This window comes from Hyperolius riggenbachi, chromosome 3 (assembly GCF_040937935.1).
Source record: "Hyperolius riggenbachi isolate aHypRig1 chromosome 3, aHypRig1.pri, whole genome shotgun sequence".
NCBI classification, from domain to species: Eukaryota; Metazoa; Chordata; class Amphibia; order Anura; family Hyperoliidae; genus Hyperolius; species Hyperolius riggenbachi.
Window position 1 is genome coordinate 343861783 of NC_090648.1, and position 19810 is coordinate 343881592.

At 41.4% G+C, this 19810-nt stretch overlaps 1 protein-coding gene across 1 annotated transcript in view; it reads left to right on the forward strand.

Moving 5' to 3' along the window:
• The window catches only part of DEPDC4 (DEP domain containing 4), a 41688-nt gene extending 28300 nt beyond the window's left edge, over positions 1–13388 (forward strand). The window contains exons 4-9 of the mRNA XM_068272811.1: positions 942–1122; positions 6029–6249; positions 7248–7390; positions 8503–8628; positions 9733–9811; positions 12724–13388. Coding sequence (XP_068128912.1) covers positions 942–1122; positions 6029–6249; positions 7248–7390; positions 8503–8628; positions 9733–9811; positions 12724–12917 — 944 coding nt within the window. The 3' untranslated portion in view covers positions 12918–13388. The remainder of the gene's footprint in view (positions 1–941; positions 1123–6028; positions 6250–7247; positions 7391–8502; positions 8629–9732; positions 9812–12723) is intronic.
• The last annotated feature ends 6422 nt before the right edge of the window (positions 13389–19810 follow it).

The following is a 19810-nucleotide window of genomic DNA, read 5'->3' on the forward strand; positions in this document are numbered from 1 at the left end:
AAAATACCTTGTGGACCGACGAGACAAAAGTTGAACTTTTTGGAAGGTGCGTGTCCCGTTACATCTGGCGTAGAAGTAACACAGCATTTCAGCAAAAGAACATCATACCAACAGTAAAATATGGTGGTGGTAGTGTGATGGTCTGGGGTTGTTTTGCTGCTTCAGAACCTGAAAGGCTTGCTGTGATAGATGGAACCATGAATTCTACTGTCTGCCACAAAATCCTGAAGGAGAATGTCCGGCCATCTGTTCGTCAACTCAAGCTGAAGCGATCTTGGGTGGAGTGGCCTAGTCAAAGTCCTGAGCTGAATCCTATTGAGATGTTGTGGCATGACCTTAAAAAGGCGGTTCATGCTAGAAAACCCTCAAAGCTGAATTACAACAATTCTGCAAAGATGAGTGGGCCAAAATTCCTCCAGAGCGCTGTAAAAGACTCATTGCAAGTTATTGCAAACGCTTGATTGCAGTTATTGCTGCTAAGGGTGGCCCAACCTGTTATTAGGTTCAGGGGGCAATTTCTTTTTCACACAGGGCCGTGTAGGTTTTGAGGTTTTTTTTTTCTCACTAAATAATAAAAACCATCATTTAAAACTGAATTTTGTGTTCAATTATGTTATCTTTGACTAATAGTTAACGGTTTTTGATGAGCAGAAACATTTAAGTGTGACAAACATGCAAAAGAATAAGAAATCAGGAAGGGGGCAAATTGTTTTTTCACATCACTGTATAAACACCATACATTGCAAAGTGACCCAGTACAACATATAACATCTAGATCCCGGCCCGGCTTCTTTCTTATTGGAAATAGGAACCGAGAATTTGACAAGAAAATGTCAGTTTATCAGTGGTTTAAAGTTCCATTTTCTGACAGTAGATTTGTACAGTACACAATATGTGGTATTTATAGAACTTCATAATTTGTTTATTTTTGTATTCTTAAGATGTTGAAAATGTGTGGAAACAGCAGGTCATGGTACGACTTCTACAGCTTATTGACATTCCTGTGCTGGAAGACATCTTGGACTCACCGGTAAAACAAGATTACAAGAAGCATTTCACGGATTGTGTTTTCTCAAACACTTTCCTAGACAGAGAAATCATGCAGACATTAAAACTCCCAAAGTAAGCACTGATATAGCTGAAAGTTTTGGTATGTCACTGGTAAGCAGCATGGGATAAAAAGTGAGCAGTTTTCTTGTATGTGTGGTGATAAAGCATGTCTTCTCTCAATTGTTTTCACCATACTGCCCTTAAATGTGAAGGACCTTAAAAATAACTGCAGTGTGCCCAGGTCTAGCCGTCCAATCAAGTTCACCCATAGAGCAAGAACTCCAGATACTAAAAGACTCCACAACCCCTAAAATGTCACCACAGGACCTACAGCAGGCTTTTGCTACTGTAAATGTGAAAGTGCATGCCACCACAATCAAAGAGACTTGACAACATTAAAGCAAACCTGTAACATTGCAGGAAAACAAAGCTTTCCTGCCTAAATAGGTGGCTTCTTGCCTAAATACACCTCTCATACTGTGTCTGTCTTTGGAAACTTGGCTTTGGTGGTCTGTATTGGATTCTATGATTGTTATGAATACAGTGATGTGGGTGGGGCCAGTGTAAGATCTGGTGAATTGGGGGGGTCATTTGTGTCACGGTCTCTGTGAAGTGGTATCAGCTATCCGTTGGTGCTTACAGAACCTGGGCCCATATGCAATTAACTCTTTCACCTGAGTTATCTCCCAAGAGATAATTCTCATCTTCCCCTTAAACTATTCAGCATCTTACAATTTTAAATAGTACCAAAATGTTGGTGAAAAAGTACTATCAAATTTATTTTGAGTATTTTCTTGCTTGCCGGTGGCTTAAAATGACTTTTATAAAAAGTTGTGAGAATATCACCTAGGAGGAAAAGTGAATTGCATATGGGCTGTGCTGGGTACGGCAGTATGTCCCCTGAATTCACCATTTGAAAAGTATGGCAATCCTGTAACTCCACTGCAGGACATGTCACATGTCACTGTACAATTGGCACTTTAATCTGTCCGCTCTGTATGTGTGATTGCTGTCAGACTGGGAGGACATGATAGCTGCAGTGTTCCTAGTGTTGGGGCCTACAATTCCTAGTTGTGCTTATTGTTTCTCGATACATATATTTTTTTTTAACCATGCTTAATTTCTATTTTCCAGCTTTACTAAAAGTTCACTTTAAAGGACACCTAAACTGGGATATGGAGGCCACCATATTTATTTCCTTATCAATTCCAGTTACCTGGCAGTCCTACTGATCTTGTTGGCTGCAGTAGTATCTGGATCATACACCTACAACAAGCATGTCAGACTTCAGTCAGAAACATCTGATTTGCATGCTTGTTCAGGGTCTATGGCTAAAAGTATGAGAGGCAGAGGATCAGCAGGGCAACTGGAATTGTTTAAAAATAATTGAATATGGCAGCCTCCATATCCCTCTCAGTTTAGGAGTCATTTAAGAAACTAGTACTACAGAAAGAAAACGGAAAGTGTTTGAACTTGCTAACGAGAATTCAAATGTTGACTGTATATTGCACTTTGTACTTCCAGAATACACCTGCTGTTTTGAAGCTGGTGTAATAACTGATGCTTTTAGTGTACCAGAGCTTCAGCATTAAAGATTTTATACATACCTGGGACTTCCTCTAGCCCCATCAGCTCCGATTGCTCCCACGCCGCCGTCCTCCGCTGCCCGCAGCTTCGGGAACAGGGTCCAGTCACTGACGTCAGTGCGCTGTTTGTGTATCTCTCCAGCAGCCGCTGGAGAGATACGTAGAGGGCGCACTTCTCCTGCGTAGCTGGCCGCAACTGACGTCAGTGACTGGACCCGGCTCCCAAAGCTGCGGGCAGCGGAGGGCGGCGGCGTGGGAGCAATCGGAGCTGATGGGGCTAGAGGAAGTCCCAGGTATGTATAAAATCTTTTTAATGTTTAATCTGAGTCGCTGTTAAAGGGAACCTGAAGCAAGAGGTATATGGAGATTGCCATATGTATTTCCCTTTAAAAAAAATGCACATTGCCTGGCTATATTATGTGAAAAAAATCTTGTAGGGGTCCAGTTACAACTTTATCTTAATTTCTAAATTTAGAAAGCACATCTAGCCAGTTCTCCTAGTTATACTTTCAAAAGTCCACTATTTACAAAGTATGACTGAAGCAGTGAGTTAAAGGAGCAGCCTTAGTCTGAACACAATGCGGAGCCAAGCCCTGGATAGCTATCGCCGCACACTATTGTGGGAAGGGAATATATGTCACCTTTGCTTTAAAGCCTCTGAACTGGTATATTATGTGTAATGCATTGTACATATTTGCATAGTGTTTAAAATGCATTTGCATTCAAATATAATGCAGCTGAGTTGAATCTGTGAAAATAGCATTTCTCTAACATGGAATTGTGAATGTCAGAACTGTAATTAAGGAAGAGTTCAGTAAGCTGCTACAGCCAATCCTTATTTAATTATCTGCTGTCACTAGGGCTTTGTTTAGGGCTGGTTCAGACAGAAGCTTGCAGAGCATTTACCGCTAGCGTTCGGGGCTTGGCGTTAAACGCTCCCATTCAAGTGAATGGGAGCGTTTGTACCAAGCTTTCACGCGCGTTTGCACGAACGCGGCGTTTGGGTCCCGATTTTTTTTTATTTATTTATTTTATTTTTTTTTTCCCTGGCGTTCAAGGAGCCCCTGGAAGCTACATGTAGCTTCCAGGGGCGGTTAACCACGACGGGTAATGTCCCCCTAGGGGAAGAAAAAAAGCGACCGCATCCGAACGCTGCTGAAAGCCTGAACGCATTGCCGCCGTGATGCCAATGAACGCGACGCCTCCAAAAGTCCGTCTGAACCAGCCCTTACTGTGGATATCTCAGGATGGTGATTAGACCAGGCTTGGATTGATTGAAAAATTCCTCCTCTCTGAAGGAAGTAATCTGCTGGCCTTCCCTGGGGTACATGGTACAATGTTAATGGTTGCTAAAAATCTGGAGTTTTTATGATTGTGCTATTATTGCACAGCATGATCATTGGCTTAAAGCCTAGAAACCCTTGTTGTGTTCAGTAGTCAGAGAGACAGAATAACGGAAACTAGGTTTATTCACCTAAACCAGGGGTCCCCAAACGTTTTGGGTCGAGGGCCGCGTCAACATACTTCAGACTGCTGGGGGGCCGGAACATGCATAAAATGAGATGTAGAAGTCTTGGAAGGCCAGACAGTGAAGCATACCAAGGTGACAACCTGCAGTCCAATTGGACAACAGTGTCACCTGATGTGGAGTTTGATTGGAAACCAGCAAATTACTGATCTCTGGCTTCATTCTCTATGCGTACCACCTATATTTAAATATGTAGCTGGCTATCTATAATACATTTTATGTGTGTGGGGTGCCGGTAAAAAAGCCTCAGGGGGCCACATTCGGCCCGCGGGCCTTAGTTTGAGGACCACTGACCTAAACTCTACATAAGCAGCACCTTCAATCTGTGTTTCTAGCCATGGCGTAACAGGAACAAAGGATCCACAAGTCTCTAGATAATCTTATTAGACAGAACAGTGCCATCTACAGGCCAGATTTATGAACACCACAGCCCTTGTGGCTGGGGCTGTGTGTGCAAGATTGCTCCACTCACCTGTCTGGCTGCTGCTACTGGTCACTCTTTGGTATGCAAGATGTACCATATTCATTGACTGCAAAGTTTTTTGTTTTTGTTTTTTTTCAGTAGATAAATATGAATATTAACTTGCAGTTACAGAATAGCTTGCACTCCACAGAGTGAACTATATGTGCAATCATCAAGACACCCATAGATATTAAAATTACATCTGCTAATGCCCCATAGAATTAGCAGACTGTCTGCCCAAACATGGCTACTAGGCTCTGTTTTAGTAGACAGACTTCATCTGAAAGATCCTCAGTATGGCTGTGAATAAAGGAAGGCCAGTCACTGCAGGGTGACATCACCATAGATCCTAGGTTCTCAACGTGTGGTACGCGTACCCCAGGGGGTACTTCTGATGGTTCCAGGGGGTACTCAGACTTGCTATACTTAACCAAGAATAACAAATTTAGAGTTTTAGAAAATGATAAATCCCATTTAAACACCAAATTAGTATTTTAGCTAAATAAAAGCAATAGGAAATGCTTGGAAATTGTTTAGAACCAATTATCATGTAATATGATCCATACATACATTTGTCAAGGGGTACTTGCGATAATGTTTACTATGCTAGGGGGTACTTGGCGATTACAGGGTTTTAAAAGGGGTACATACTAATAAAATGTTGAGAAACGTCGCCATAGATCAGGCATGGGCAAACTTGGCTATCCAGTTATTGAGGAACTACAAGTCCCACAATGCATTGCAGGAGTCTGACAGCCACAGTCATGACTCATAAAGACAAATGCATTGTGGGATTTGAGTTCCTTAACAGCTGGAGGGCCAAGTTTGCCCATGCCTGCCATAGATGCACAACATATTGTTTTGAGAAGGATCATTTGTTTTTTAGGAGACCACATCAGATGAGCCCAAATGGCTGATGCTGATCAATATGTCATCTCTATGGGCACATATAGAAAGCAATGCAGGGAGCTAATATTTACTGAATGGCTTAAAGAGAGAGGCATACGGAAGCTGCCATCTTCATTCCCTTCTATCCTTGCCATTTGTGGGGCTGTCAGGCTACGGGTTTTTTTTTTTTTTGGTTACTTGTTTTAGAGTCGCACACCAGCAACAAGCATGCAGCCAACGGAGTTAGACCAGAGTGAATGCATCCGATCTGCATGCGCATTCTTGCCCAGTGCCTTATAGTATTAGAGGCAGAGCTTCAGAACAAAAGTCAGGCAATTAGAATTGTTTATTAGATGGTGAAGATAGCAGCTTCCATATGCCTCTAACTTCCATCTACCTTTAACTTCATTCTGCTTAATCATACTGGTCAGCGTTGTAATTTTCCTTTTTAAATCTTCGGAGGACTGGTTACAAAACTTGATTGTGCAATGTTTGCGTTCTTTGTACTTTTAGGTTGGACCGATGGCTTGCCGCTGCAGTTGAGTGCTTGGAGTATTTTCCAGATGAACAGATTGTGATGCTGAGCCAGCAGTTGCCACAGAGTGATGTGGAAAATATGGATCTATATAAGAAGATGCTGTTTGATGTAATTGCAAAATATTACTCACAGGACCGTGAGCCATTTATTGATGGACAGATGGTTACAGTTCTCCTTGGAATTGCTGAACTCTTGGGTGAGGCCATCCGCTTATTCATTGGATGTCCAAAAAAGTGCACTTTGTTTTACTTAAAGGGCCACATCACTTAAAGCTGATTACTATCCCTCAACCACCAGCTTCATATAATTTCTCAGAATTTATAACGTCAAATTCCTGGTACCTCTATGCCAAAGTTCACACATCTGCTTTAGCCATCGTGAAAATGCAGTGCCTTCTCTATTGGAGTTAAGTTTTAAGGTATCTCTTTATTGAAACAATTGTTAATAAAACATCTAGATTAATCACATTAAAAATCAAGTTTATACATGCACGACCCAACAAGGATCACATAAAATAACAAACAGATGCAGGGTTCTGTACCATAGAAGTATCCATGTCCTAAAGTGGGTCAAATATAAGAAACCTAGAATATGTTTAATTTAGCTAGTTGGGGGTCACCAGTAGGGATAAGCAGGTGAGATTACATGTGTTAATGTGCTTGGGCCATGGTGGGAAGTCTTAACTCTCCTATATAGCTGCCTATGGCCAATGCATTGCATGCTGCTGTCCATCTTCTTTATTCTTCTGACTTCACTTCACAGGCTTAACTTCTGGTTGTGAAGGCATAAGTATCGAGAATATGAAGAGCAGCAGCAAAGGCATCAGCCATAGGCGGTGACATAGGAGAGAGAACACTCTGCCTGGACACTCTAACATGCTGGTTCAGTTTTGCAGCAGGTGGAACTGAATCTCTTGCCTGTTCAACATCCCTGGCCATTAGCATTCATTTATTGGACTTTTAGATAATTTAAAATTACAAAGCGAATATTAAAACTAAAAGTCCCTCCCTCTAACTTGCTGCGGCAGTACCAATGAGTTTCTAGTCTGGGTTTGGACACTGTGCTGAGGCCCTCTGAGGAATGCTATGTAGGCTGCCCACTTGGCCAGATTGAAAGAGCTGCTATCCCAGTTCTGTGACATGCTTACTTGCAAATAATGCATAGAGGTAAATGACCACTACTGTTTTGTTCTAGAACAAGGAAAGGGGAACCAAGCACTAGAAGCAGTTCAGCTATCTTTAAGGTTGCTAAGGCCAAAAGCAAGAGAGGAACTCCGCCGACTACTATTGTTTATGATGGCTGCCGCCAACTCTGGTGCTTACCGGTTGCAGAAACAGGTATGAAAATCTCTATTAGACCAAAGATAACTGCTATTTGTCAGTGGTTGTTAGTGCTTCAAAAATCATGGTTGGCCTATACTTCCTGCTGGAGCATCTAAAGTGTTTTCTCATTTCTTTTAGTCTTGAACAGTTTTTACTCTATTGAGTTTAACAAAAAGGCCAGACAGAGACTAGAGAGGAAATGATGAATTGTGGCAGTGAACTGTGGGGAATAGTAAAAATATGATTTGGCTAGTGTCCTATACGTCTGTTTACTTGTAGTCTGTACAAATGCATCAAACCCTGCTCTGGTGGTAACAGTGTGTCTGCCTGCTCAGCAGTGCCTCTCTTGCTCCCTATAAATACTGCACTATTGCTCATGACCTTGGGTGCCAATATTACATGCAGGTCTGTGGTCTAAGTGACTTATCTGTAATCTGCACATCAGGTCTAAGTAACCATGGGAAATGTTTGGTGTTTACATACCACTGGCAAAGGTTGTGCATGTGTAAATAATAGGCAGCCAAAGGAATCTCAGAGCAATTCCTTTGATTTCAGTATTTGATGTATTTTTTAGCCCCTGACTTTGAACTTGAATGCAGATGGCAAACTCTGAGAGAGATTGGAAAATCCATGAAACATACTTGTGACAGGATTTATTAAAGTTCATTAATAATCCCTAGCTCCTTGCAGTCTGTCCTCCCTTCATATCAACAGTTTGTCGAATGGTAACTGTGGTGATGTAGTCCATGTCATGGGGGCAGTTACTGCCACGGGCAGATTTCCCACTGGCTTCCTATCCATTGGCTGTTGGTCACTGGGGAGGGGTGGTTGGGGTATGAATTGCAAATGGAGCCAAACCCTCCCCTCGGTGCTTTGGATTGGATCACTGTGGTTACTATGTAATTTGTAGGGGAGGAGTGAAATGAAGATTGCAAGATTTGAATGCAAATTTTTTGTTAGAATTGCATTTTTATTAAAAGCAGTTTGGAAACCCAATGGCGACCTCTACAAAATCAGCAGGACAAGCAGAATTAAGCATCCATTAGGTCAGCAATAGATTATCCATGTTTCTATCTGCAAAGGTTTACATTCAGTGCTTTCAACTGACAAGTCTCATTTTTTTTCAGTTTGATAACAAGACTATAGTGCTGAAAACATTCACTAAAGTCATTGTGCACAGCCCTCTGGTATCAAAGGCACAAAGTGAGGCATTTATTCAGTTCCTAATAGAAAAGGCCAACAAGTTATTTAAGGTAAGTGTTGCATTACCTCCAAATAATCATAGAATATGATTGTGGCAATGGAAATTGGAACCAGAGTATCAATGGTCACACAATGCTGTACTTAATTGTGGTAGAATGTTGGCACTAACAGCATTTCCTTTGATTCTCAATCAGATAAAACGTAAGGGTTTACCGTATTTACTAAGACTTGTAATCTGAAATAAGATTTACACATTTAGAAGACCTGATCAACACTTTTTATAATGCCGTATTTATAAAATGGCGCTCACGATTAAAACACCTAAGAATAAAGGTACTATAAATACTTCTAAAATGGCAATCAGAAGCCCTATTGAATTGTCCTGCAGATGGTGATTCAACATTCAACACTCCTAACCGTTAGTTCTAGCTGCAACCATCATTTTAGAAGGAACAGCATGTGGCCCACTGACATACTGTACACTATTTAAAAAGTGGCAATCTGTTCTCTATTGTTTTGTACAATGTTCACTATGAAACTGGTAAGCACAAAGGCAGTGGTGTAGCTACAATGTTCACACCCCTTCCCTTGTCTCCCCTTCACAGCCTAGGGGCCCATCTCGCAAGGGTCCTGAAACAAATGTGATCATCATTGTCTTCACACCCATAACAAGTGTAGCCATAAAAACACCTGAGCTGTATTGGAGAAAGGGAGGTTAGTAGTTGGGGGCCACCACAGCTCTGGGCCCCCCTGCCTTCACAGGGGCTGCTCTCCTCTAGTTACACCCTTGCACAAAGTCACAGAACAAATTATATACTGGTTGTCACGTTTTAGATCAGATTAGAATGAGCTTATTTCCCATCTGTTTATCTTCCATTTGACTTTGGTTTGGTTTGGTATTCAGTGGTATAGGTTGGGCATCAAGTCATATGAAGCTGATCGCTATCTGACTATCCACTAACCCCTAGGAGATGAGCTGCCATGCATGTGACCAGTCCTGCCAGCTGCAGAAGCTGCGACAGTATTTGTGATTCTTTTTTTATACTTCATGCATCTGTCACTAAAAAGTTTAAAATTATTTTTTGTTGCATGAAATAAGATTAGTAAACACGGGAAATGTGTTGGTAATTTTTTTTCCCCCCTCTTTCATGCAGACACCTATGGAGTTACTGAATCTTGTCAGCACAAAATTAAGAAGCCTGCAGAATGGATTTGACCCAGATGATCATTCAGGTATATTTAGTTTACTTGGAAATAAGGCACATAAAGGTGAAATGACAGTCTATGCAAATAGAACACACTGCTGATGGATGAGTGGGTATCGGAACAACATTTAACCTGCACTATTCCAGTGGGCTACTGACTGGAAAGTAAGAGCTTTTTGGGAGGGGTGGGCACTCATGTAAAAAGGAGGGGCGAATTGGGTTGGGGAGGGGGAATGGCTCCTGTTAAGTCCACATTCCATTCCAATGCATTCTAATCTTGATTGGTCAATCATCTCTCAGTGGGCTGTGTGGTATAAAATACCAGTGTTGAGACCTGTTAGGAGGATGTTATTCTTCTACCCTCCCTGTAGGGGCTGTTTAGCGTTATGCCAACAACTTAAACATATTCAGGATTTTATTTTTTAAATGTGATCCACTCAAAGCATTTCTGGTACCCATCATGTTTATTTTGTAGCATGTTTAACACCTTCCATTGTATGGGTACTATAAATGCACATGTATTTTTCTCAGTTTAAAATCATGCCATGTAAAGAAATGTATTTAAAGAGGAACTGTAGTGAAAATAACATAATGAATATATATATATATATATATATATATATATATATATATATATATATATATATATATATATATATATATTTTTTTACACAATACTCACTTCAATTATTTACCATATATACTTGGCTATAAGTTGAGAAATTTAGGACTGACTCAGTTTAAAAGTGGGGGGGGGGGGGGGGAGGTGGACTTATACGTGAGTAGTCCTAAATTTCCCAACTTACAGCCAATATGCCAGTGTGCCCCCTCCGTCCCACCCACCATCACCCAACGGGAGCCGTCTGCATTAATGCCCTACTTGCGCTTTGTAATCCTGTGACAAAGTGATTCCCACGGCAGAAACAGTCACCCCCCATCAGCGTGCGCTGGTTTCTTTCTTCTCCCTTCACTCGCGCTGACCTCCGTGCTTTAGCGAAGCCCCGCCTCCTGATGTCAGAAGACTGAGCTACGCTAAAGCACGGAGGTCAGCGCGAGTGAAGGGAGAGAGGAAGCAGCGCACGCTGATGAGGGGTGAAGCCTTCTGCCGTGGGAATCACTTTGCCACAGGATTACAAAAGTGCAAGTAGGACATTGATGCAGACGGCTCCCAGGATTACAAAGCGCAAGTAGGAAATGTATACAGAGGTTCCCATTGGGTGATGGTGGGTAGGAGAGGGTAATTATAAGCCTCAAATGCTTGGGTGATGGTGGGAATGAGAGGTGCAATGGAGACAGGGTCAGGGACCTCCTATGGGTGATGGTGGGTGGGAGGGGTGATTTAGAGGCAGCAAACATATGGGTGATGGTGAGAGGGAGGGAGGTTGGTAATTAAATGCATCAAGTGTTTGGGTGATGGTGGTAGGGAGGGATGGGGGAATTACAGGCAGCATGGGTAGGGAAAATGAAAAATTCCAGTTTATGAGGGTCAAATATTGGGGTCGACTTATAAACGAGGTCGACTTGTATCCGAGTATATACGGTACTCAGTGTTTGCCTATTGCAAATTATTTCCTCCCCCTGATTTACATTCTGAAATGTATCACTGGTGGTGATATCTTTAGTTCTGCAAGGTGATCTGCACGGAATGTTTGCTTGCTGAGAGCTCTATGCACAGAGGGAGATGCTGCTTGCTTGGCAGTTGGAAAAAAACTTTTATTTCCTACACTGCAACGAAGTTCAAGGACAGCAAACTGTCAGGACTATGGTCATGACATTACTCTGTGGGAGGGGTGTCACCACAAGATCAGCCATGCAGACCCCCCTGATGATCTATTCGAGAAAAGGTAAAGATTTCTAGTGGGAAAGAGAGTATCAGCTACTGATTGGGATGAAGTTCAATCCTTGGTTACAATTCCTCTTTAAAGTGAACCAGAGACGAAGCACCCTCATGTATTTTACCATATATATCAGTGGGAACCTTAGAGAAAACACCTACCCTGCTCTCTGTTTCATCCTTCACTGCTCAGCCTGCTTGTTACCAGCCCTGATAAAATCATTTTGCTCAGGAATCATTATAGCTGAGTCTGTCTTCTCTGATGTCTTTTCAAGCCCAAGGGTATATTGAAAAACATTTTTTTATCTATATTTGTTAGTTATAAGATGTTTTTAGAAATGGTGATTTCATTTTGCACACAGCCCACTAAATTTGCTTTTCTGGTGAACTGTATTTTGCATGGAGTTTTAGTAAAAAAAACAACCCAAAAAAGCCACACCAGAGTGGTGAAAATACCAGGTATAGTATTTATTTTGTAAAATCTATCTGGGGATATGTTTATTTTGTGCCATAGCGTTCATCTCTGGTTTCCTTCAAATAGAACCCGAGGCGGGGTTCGGACAATGCTATCCACATAAAGAGGCTGGGTTTGCCTATACTGCCCAGCCTCTGTTGCTATTCAGATCCCCCCTGCACCACCCCCCCCCCCCCCGCACGCTCTGCTATCCCCTATAAATCACAGCCACGCTGTGCGGGCTGTGTTTACCTCTGTACTGTCAGTCTCTGCGCTTTCCCCGCCTCCTCCATAGCTCTGGTTTCCGCTCGTGTCCCTTCCCTCCAATCAGTGGGGAGGGAAGGAACGCGGGCGGGGATTGGAGTTATGCAGGAGGCGGAGGGAATGCCAAGACTGACAGTACATGAGGAAACACAGCCCGCTGCGTGTCGCCAGCGCGGGTGTGATTTATGGGGGATAGCAGAGCGCAGGGGGGGGGGGGCTTAGTGGGATCTGGATAGCAACAGAGGCTGGGCAGTATAGGCAGACCCAGCCTTTGTATGTGGATAGCATTGTTTGAACCCCACCTCGGGTTCTCTTTAAACTATATTTTCTAATTTTACAATATTTCTGTTAGTGTAACATCTATTGTAAGCATTTTTATTTTTTACAGGATTCACATTCTGTGAACTCATAACACTTGAAGAATATGAAAGGCAAAAGTGCTTTAACACAGTGAGTGAAATCCAACAGCTAAAGGTAGCAGTGGACACAAGCTGTGCGATTCCAGATAAGAAGAAGAAAAAAATTATGAAAAACTTCTCGAAGTACCACCCTTCAGCTTTCACCAGCACAGACTTCAACTGATGATATTTATCGGGCTTTTGCACTTTTCAGAAACTGTGATCAACTGGTACAATATTAGGATGACGCTCAGCTTGAAGGGAAGATGAAGGAAAACCCTGCCTTTTGGCTTTACATTAGCTGCTCTTTGCACAGACTGATCTAGTGAGATGTAGTGTAGTGAGGAGGACTTGCATCTGTTCTAGGATGGATTACCTGACAGACAGGGCCAAGTGCAACTACTGATCAGTGACTTGTCCCTGTCACCTGCACATAGGCCTCAATTCACTAAGGGCCGATTGGTAAAGTTATTTAAGTCGGTAAAATACCACATTAGGTATTTTACACTTTTTTTTTTCCCAAATTCACTAAAGATATTACGCATGAAGTAGAAGTTCAGTAATTTACCGAACAAACCTGCTTTAATTCACTAAGCCTTGCTCGGTAAGTCTGGGCTAGTGCACACTACAAGAGCTTTTTAAATGCTAGAGCCATTAAAAGCTCTTGCTAATGCAATACTATGTTTTTGGTTTTTTTTTTACAAAATCAGTGTGAAAACACACATAGGATAACATTAGCAAGAGCTTTTACAATCACAAAACGCTTAGAAAAGCTCTTGTAGTGTGCACCAGCCCTTTCACTTACCAGCTGTGAAGCAGGTCAGCAGTCAGGCAAGTAGCTGTGTGTAAGAGTTGAGGTTTTTTGTCCAGTGCATCCTTTAGATGTGCTGCAGTCACCAGGAGGAGTACTTCTGTATGAGTATACAGATTTTCTCATCTAAAGGGATTCAGAAAAGCCTAATAAAATGTTCCCTTCCCCTGCTCTGCCAGAGTGAAGTTCCACCTTCCAGGATGTTGGTCCAAATCAGCTTGAGAAGTAGGGCTGTGTGGACCTCTCTATTGGCTGCTTGGCTCTCCCTATTGGCTGCTTGGCTCTCCCTTTTTGGCTGTGAATGTTACTGCATTGAGAGTGAGTTATTGGCTGGTCAGAGCTGGTAAAAAACAAAAAACACTTTTGCTTGATTTATCGAATGCATTAATCGGTGTGAATTGAGGTATTCTCTGCACAAATCGGTTATTTACCTCACTAGTCGGTAATTTTAATTTTCTGTAAAGTAATACGTTTAGTGAATTGGAAAGTGATCAGTACAATGAGCTGTTTTCATCATTACCGAATGTGGTAATGCTTTGTGAATTAAAGCGAGCCTAAGGTGGGCTCATCTAATTAAGAAAATCCTAGGCTACCTGATCTGGGGGGGGGGGGGGGATGGGTGAATTGGCTAGCCACGCGGCTGTACACCGCCCCTGAGGTCCGTAGGGCCCTACTTTCATGACCTGTCACGATGCAGGAAGGAGAGATCTCTCCAGCATGTAAGGAGGTGGGGGAGCGGCCAGGGAGAAAGGCTGCAGGCAGGGAATCTCTCTCCTCCTATTACCCTCTGAGATAGCGACAAATATTGTCGCTAATTATGGGAAGTTATAGCGGGGGGGGGGGGGGCGCCCTATAGTGTGCCAGTGGGTTCTCTTTATGTCTGTAGTGGTCTAGGATGTCTGACAGCCAGGTCTAACTGGAACTACTAATCAGTGACTTGTTCCTGTCACCTGCACACAGTAATCTAGGATGGAGCGTCTGAGCCCTGAGTATAACCACTGATCAGTGACTTGTCCCTGTCACCTGCACATGGTAATCTAGGATTGAGCGTCTGAGCCCTGAGTATAACCACTGATCAGTGACTTGACCTTGTAACTGGCACACAGTGTCTAGGATAGAGCATCTGATTTTTTTTTTTGCATTTGAATGCACAAGGTGTAGGAAAAAAAAGTGTGTGACAATATGTGCAAGATCTCCATGCATACAAGTTTGAACATAGCCTAAGGGTATGAAGGGAGGAAGAGTTTTTCACATTCATACATTAAGAGGTGTTATGAATAGGTCTTAGAGGAGGATATTACATGTTGGGGAGTGTGATCAGCTCATTGAGGAAGTACAATATTTAATAGCAGCTGTATATGAAGCCAGAAGTATATGGGTAATATTATGAACACATATGGATTCTGCAATGGCAGAGTATCACAAATAGGATTCCCAATAATCTTGTATGTCAGATATGTGACCTTATTTTCATTTACAGCTTTACTTCTCCACCTGGTGTTTTAGTGTTACTCCATAAATCTCCTTTCCAGCACCTGACCCTAAACTCCACCTCTAAAGTTTCCTTTCCCATTCCTGACCCTTGCCTGACTTATGGCAGAAGATGCGGCAAAAAACAACCACATCAGCCGATAATGAAGTGTGTGTATGACAGCCAACGGGCCTTGTCCCACAAGAGATCTACTCATCCCCAGCGATGCTGATCCCACTGTTTGTGTGGCTCCGTGTACGCACCTTAACTGTCTAACCTTGACCACTCAGGATAACATTCCTAATTCAGGCCACATTCACAGCGGTGCAACAGCCACTTTGTAACACTGCTTACTGCACTGCAATGAACCACCTATGCTCCATTCACAGCGCAGCAGGTGCATTGTGGTATGATAACGCACTGCATGCAGTGCACTTCCACTAAATGCATGTGCTAACAGTTCACGTGAAGCATACTTTTCATTTGACTGTATGCTTCACTGTACCAGACAATGTGTGGCACTGCTGTCCTGATCCATTTTGTTCTTGCTGTCACAGGGAATGTAACGGCCACTATGAATGAGGCCTTATGCCTAACCCTGACAGAAAATACTTAGGGCCCATTTCCACTAGATCGATTCTGCATGCAGCTTCGCATAGCCAATAAGTCAATGGGCTTGTTTCCACTTGTCAGGAAAGCTGTGTGGTGGACTGTGCAGAAAAAATCTGCACAGCAGAGCCATCAGAATTCGCACACCGCAAGGCTAGTGTGTGATTTACATGTAATGCATTTAATAGGAAATTTGCATGCGTTTGTGTAAAAGCACACAGGCAGTGACATGGTTAAAATCGCATACTTACAAAAATACACAAACTCATGCGAATTTGCATGAAAATTCCCATACAAACGCATACGAATTTGTTTATGCACTTTTCTACAAAGAAATCGCACTAGTGGAAATGGACCCTTACAGATGCGTTCAGATGTCCAGCAGCACCAAATCTACTTGCTTCGGATATTGTAGCCAGTTACTCAATACAATGAATTAGCCATTTTTTTTTTTTTAGAAGCAGTATAGCAGCCTCCATACTTTCTCATGACAGGTGGACTTTAAACAGTTTTAGTCTGCCAGATGTAGCTCAGATATAAAATGATGAATTACTGTACACTGCTCCTGTTTAGATACTGTATATTAAGTTCTGAGATAGGAAGTGTTTTGGGTTTTCTTTTTTTTTTTTTTTTTGGTTAATATGTGGTGATTTAATGTTAATTTTAAGGATTTAGTGCAATTCATTTATGGATGTAGACTTATTCGTAAAATGTGAAATTTAGTACAGGGCTAAACAATGATGAGGGGCCTTGTACACAATACTACTTCAGAATAGTCCCCCCCCACCCCCTCTCTCTCTCCTGATTGCCATCTATGGAACTTGCTTCTGCATTCCATATTAATGTTTCCAGCACTCATACCTAATTTGTTATATGAATCATGATGATAATGAAAACTGGTATATGAAAACCTACAGAATTAGATATGTTAATGGTAGTTAGTCACAAAGCTGTAACTGTAGGTGTGAATGTTCTTCCCATGCCGGCTGGCAGTACTTTGTAGGCTTTTTTTTTTATACAAGTGATTATTTTCCGGTCTGTCTAGATGTCTGCATGCATTATGCATGTCGATCACACTTCCTGGTCAAATTGGGTAATCCTCTAAAGCCCAATCTACACGATACGATTCTTTGTGTGATTTGATTACGATTCTGTTTACGATCCGATTAAATCAGACATGTCCGATCAGGATTCGATTCAATTCGATTTGCCATTGTTTTGGAATTTAATCGAATCCCAATCGGACATGTCAGATTTAATCGGATCGTAAATAGAATTGTAATCGAATCTCATAAAGAATCGTATCGTGTAGATGAGGCCTTAAGGCTGTAATAGAAGTGTAGTAGTATGACCAGCAAGAAAGATTTAAATCAGAGGTGTAGTGGCAGCATGACATATGCACACAGAATACCAGGATGCAGGGATTTGGACTGTAGGGTTTTTGAAAAGGCTTCCACAAAGATTAGTAATAACCATCATGACCACCTTCCCTCTACCATGCCATCATATGGTACAGGGTAGGACACTTTTTGCAATACTAATGGCACAAAGCTTAAAGATAATACAAGGTGAGAGGGTTATGGAGGCAGACATGTTTATTTAATGCAAATTGCCTGGCTGTCATGCTGATCCTCTGCCTCTAAGGCCACATACACACATCAGACCATAGTCTTTTGAAAATGAAAGATCACAGACCAATTTTACCCCCTTCCATGTAGTATGAGAGCTATACCTACACAGTGGTAAGATTGGTCTGTGATCTTTCATTTTCCAAAGACTATAGTCTGATGTGTGTATGAGCCTTTATACATTATACATGTAGTTAGAAACCCTGGACAAGCATGCAGATCAGACGTCTGACAAGATCTGCTGCATGCTAGTTTTCTATAGATCTCATCTTTAGTTCATTTTAATTTTTTTTTACTGGGGATGCTGAACATTTATTTAATAATTTAAAAAAAGTATTAATCTGAAATTACTAGATTAACAATATATAATTTTATAAATGAAAGTGGAGTAACAAAGTTGAAGAATGAGAAGTGGCTTTGTAGTATGTAGCCAGGGATGAGTGTAGTCGGCACACCTTTATTGGTCTTGGTCAAGTGACTTCCAAATTTTACATTAAACTTTCTTACCTACTGTTTAATAATTTTTTTTTTTTTTAGCTCAAATGCTAAATTGTAGATAAGCTGAGAAAACTAAAAAGAAAAGTTTGTAGTATCAGGGTTTGCATGTAATTATTCAAATGTCTAAACACTTCATTTTACTATTAACAGGAGTTAAGGACGCTATACCGATTTTTAGGTCTACAAAGAGGATACCCCTGATGAATTATTTTTTTTTGCTATTACTATACTCAAATCATAGGAAAGAGTCTTAATAAAAAAAATATATAAGATTTAAGTAGCTGAACCTGCACTTTAATAGTTGATCCTAATGTGAAACTAATATTTGCACTCAAAATAAAAAGTTGGAATGGTTTAATGCAGAGACATGAAGATTAAGGCTGGATTCACAGTGTGTGTGCGCATAACGCACACTTTGTAATGTGTGTGAACTGCAATGGAGACTGGACACAGGGCTTGATACAAAGCCTGCATGCAACAAGTTGGAATAATGTGATCAGTTACTATGCAGTACTGTGCACAGGCCCACAGAATTGAATGGGCAGTGATAACATGCAAAATTATTCAACACAACTGATGCAGCGTGAAAGCGCCCTTACACAAATTACACGTCCGGATCAAATGTTAATGCCTTGTCTATTGTAATGGAAGTGGCAATATCACTATTGGCATGATGATGCCTGTGTATTCTTCAGTGTCCCTACTGTTAAAATGTAGGCGTCATAATTCTTAATTTCGTGAAGGATGGGTGCATGTTCTGAAAACCACCTGGAACTAGTAGTTGTAACAAGTTGAATGAATCCTGGCCTTAGGGCAGGGAGTGGACTCCATATAGGGATTTGTTGTGTTATTAAAGGGACTCCGAGCAATGCAGTAACTATGGAAAGATTTATACCATTTTGAAGCGCTCTCTTCTCCTTCCAACGATATATAAACCGCCGCCCTACGTCTTAGTTTTCAATATTTTTGCGATCGAAATCGTTGGAAAGAGGAGAAAGAGCTTCAAAATGGTATGCATCTTTGCATAGTTAGTTATTACACAGGGCGACTTTTCCCCAAAGTCGGCAGCTTCATTCAGCACAATGCAATGAAATACAAGGAACCCAGGGGGATATACTTAAACATCATGCTGGTAGGTGTGAGGATATAATTAATTAGTTGTGGGTATGCTTAAAGGCATACCCACAGGCACTGCTCGGAGTCCCTTTAATGTATCACAACTTTCTGATATCCATACATACAGCTGATTTTCATGATTACTCTGCTTTTGTGTTATGGTGGTGGATAAACTCATTGTCTGTACTGAACTATTTTTTTCTTTTGTGAATAAGTCTAAAATCTGTTGAATTATTTAATAAAACTATTTATTGTACTTTGCAGAAGTGTGTAAAATTTACTATATTCAGTACTTTTTATGAAAATGACAAATTCACATGAAATGACATTTCACATTAGTTTTTTTTTTTTCCCTTCAATATTTGGCCTGTATATTTTTCTACAAATCCAAGTTTTCTCCAATAATTCCACTTTTACCCAACCCAAAAGTCTAGACCAGCCTCTCACCTTTTTACCCTGGAGGCACCCTTCAAATATTTTTTAGATCTCAAGGAACCTCTGCATGGAGGTGGGAGGGTAAGGAGATTTATTTTGTAGGAAGCATGGTCTTTCAAAGTAGCCTTGTTATTAAGCCCCTATTCCATGTTTCTTCCTTACATTTCCTACTCTAGTAGAGCATATTAGTGTTTCTTGCTATAGACCCCCACAATTATAGTACTCCCCTGTAATAGTACTCTATTACACTATCCCTTATTGTGCCACTTGTTATATTGCCTCCCTATTCTGTTAATGTGGTCATTATTCTGACCTCCAATTTATTGCTTCTTAATACAGTACCTTCTATTATACTCCACCCACACCACATTTGGGGCAAGCATACAATGAGTGATAAAGACACAGAGGATCCAAAGGAGGTACTTTTAAAACTTTCATAGGATTGCCACTGGCACAGGAGGTGACAATGCCAGGGAACCCCTGCAAAGACCTGAAGGAACTCTCATTGA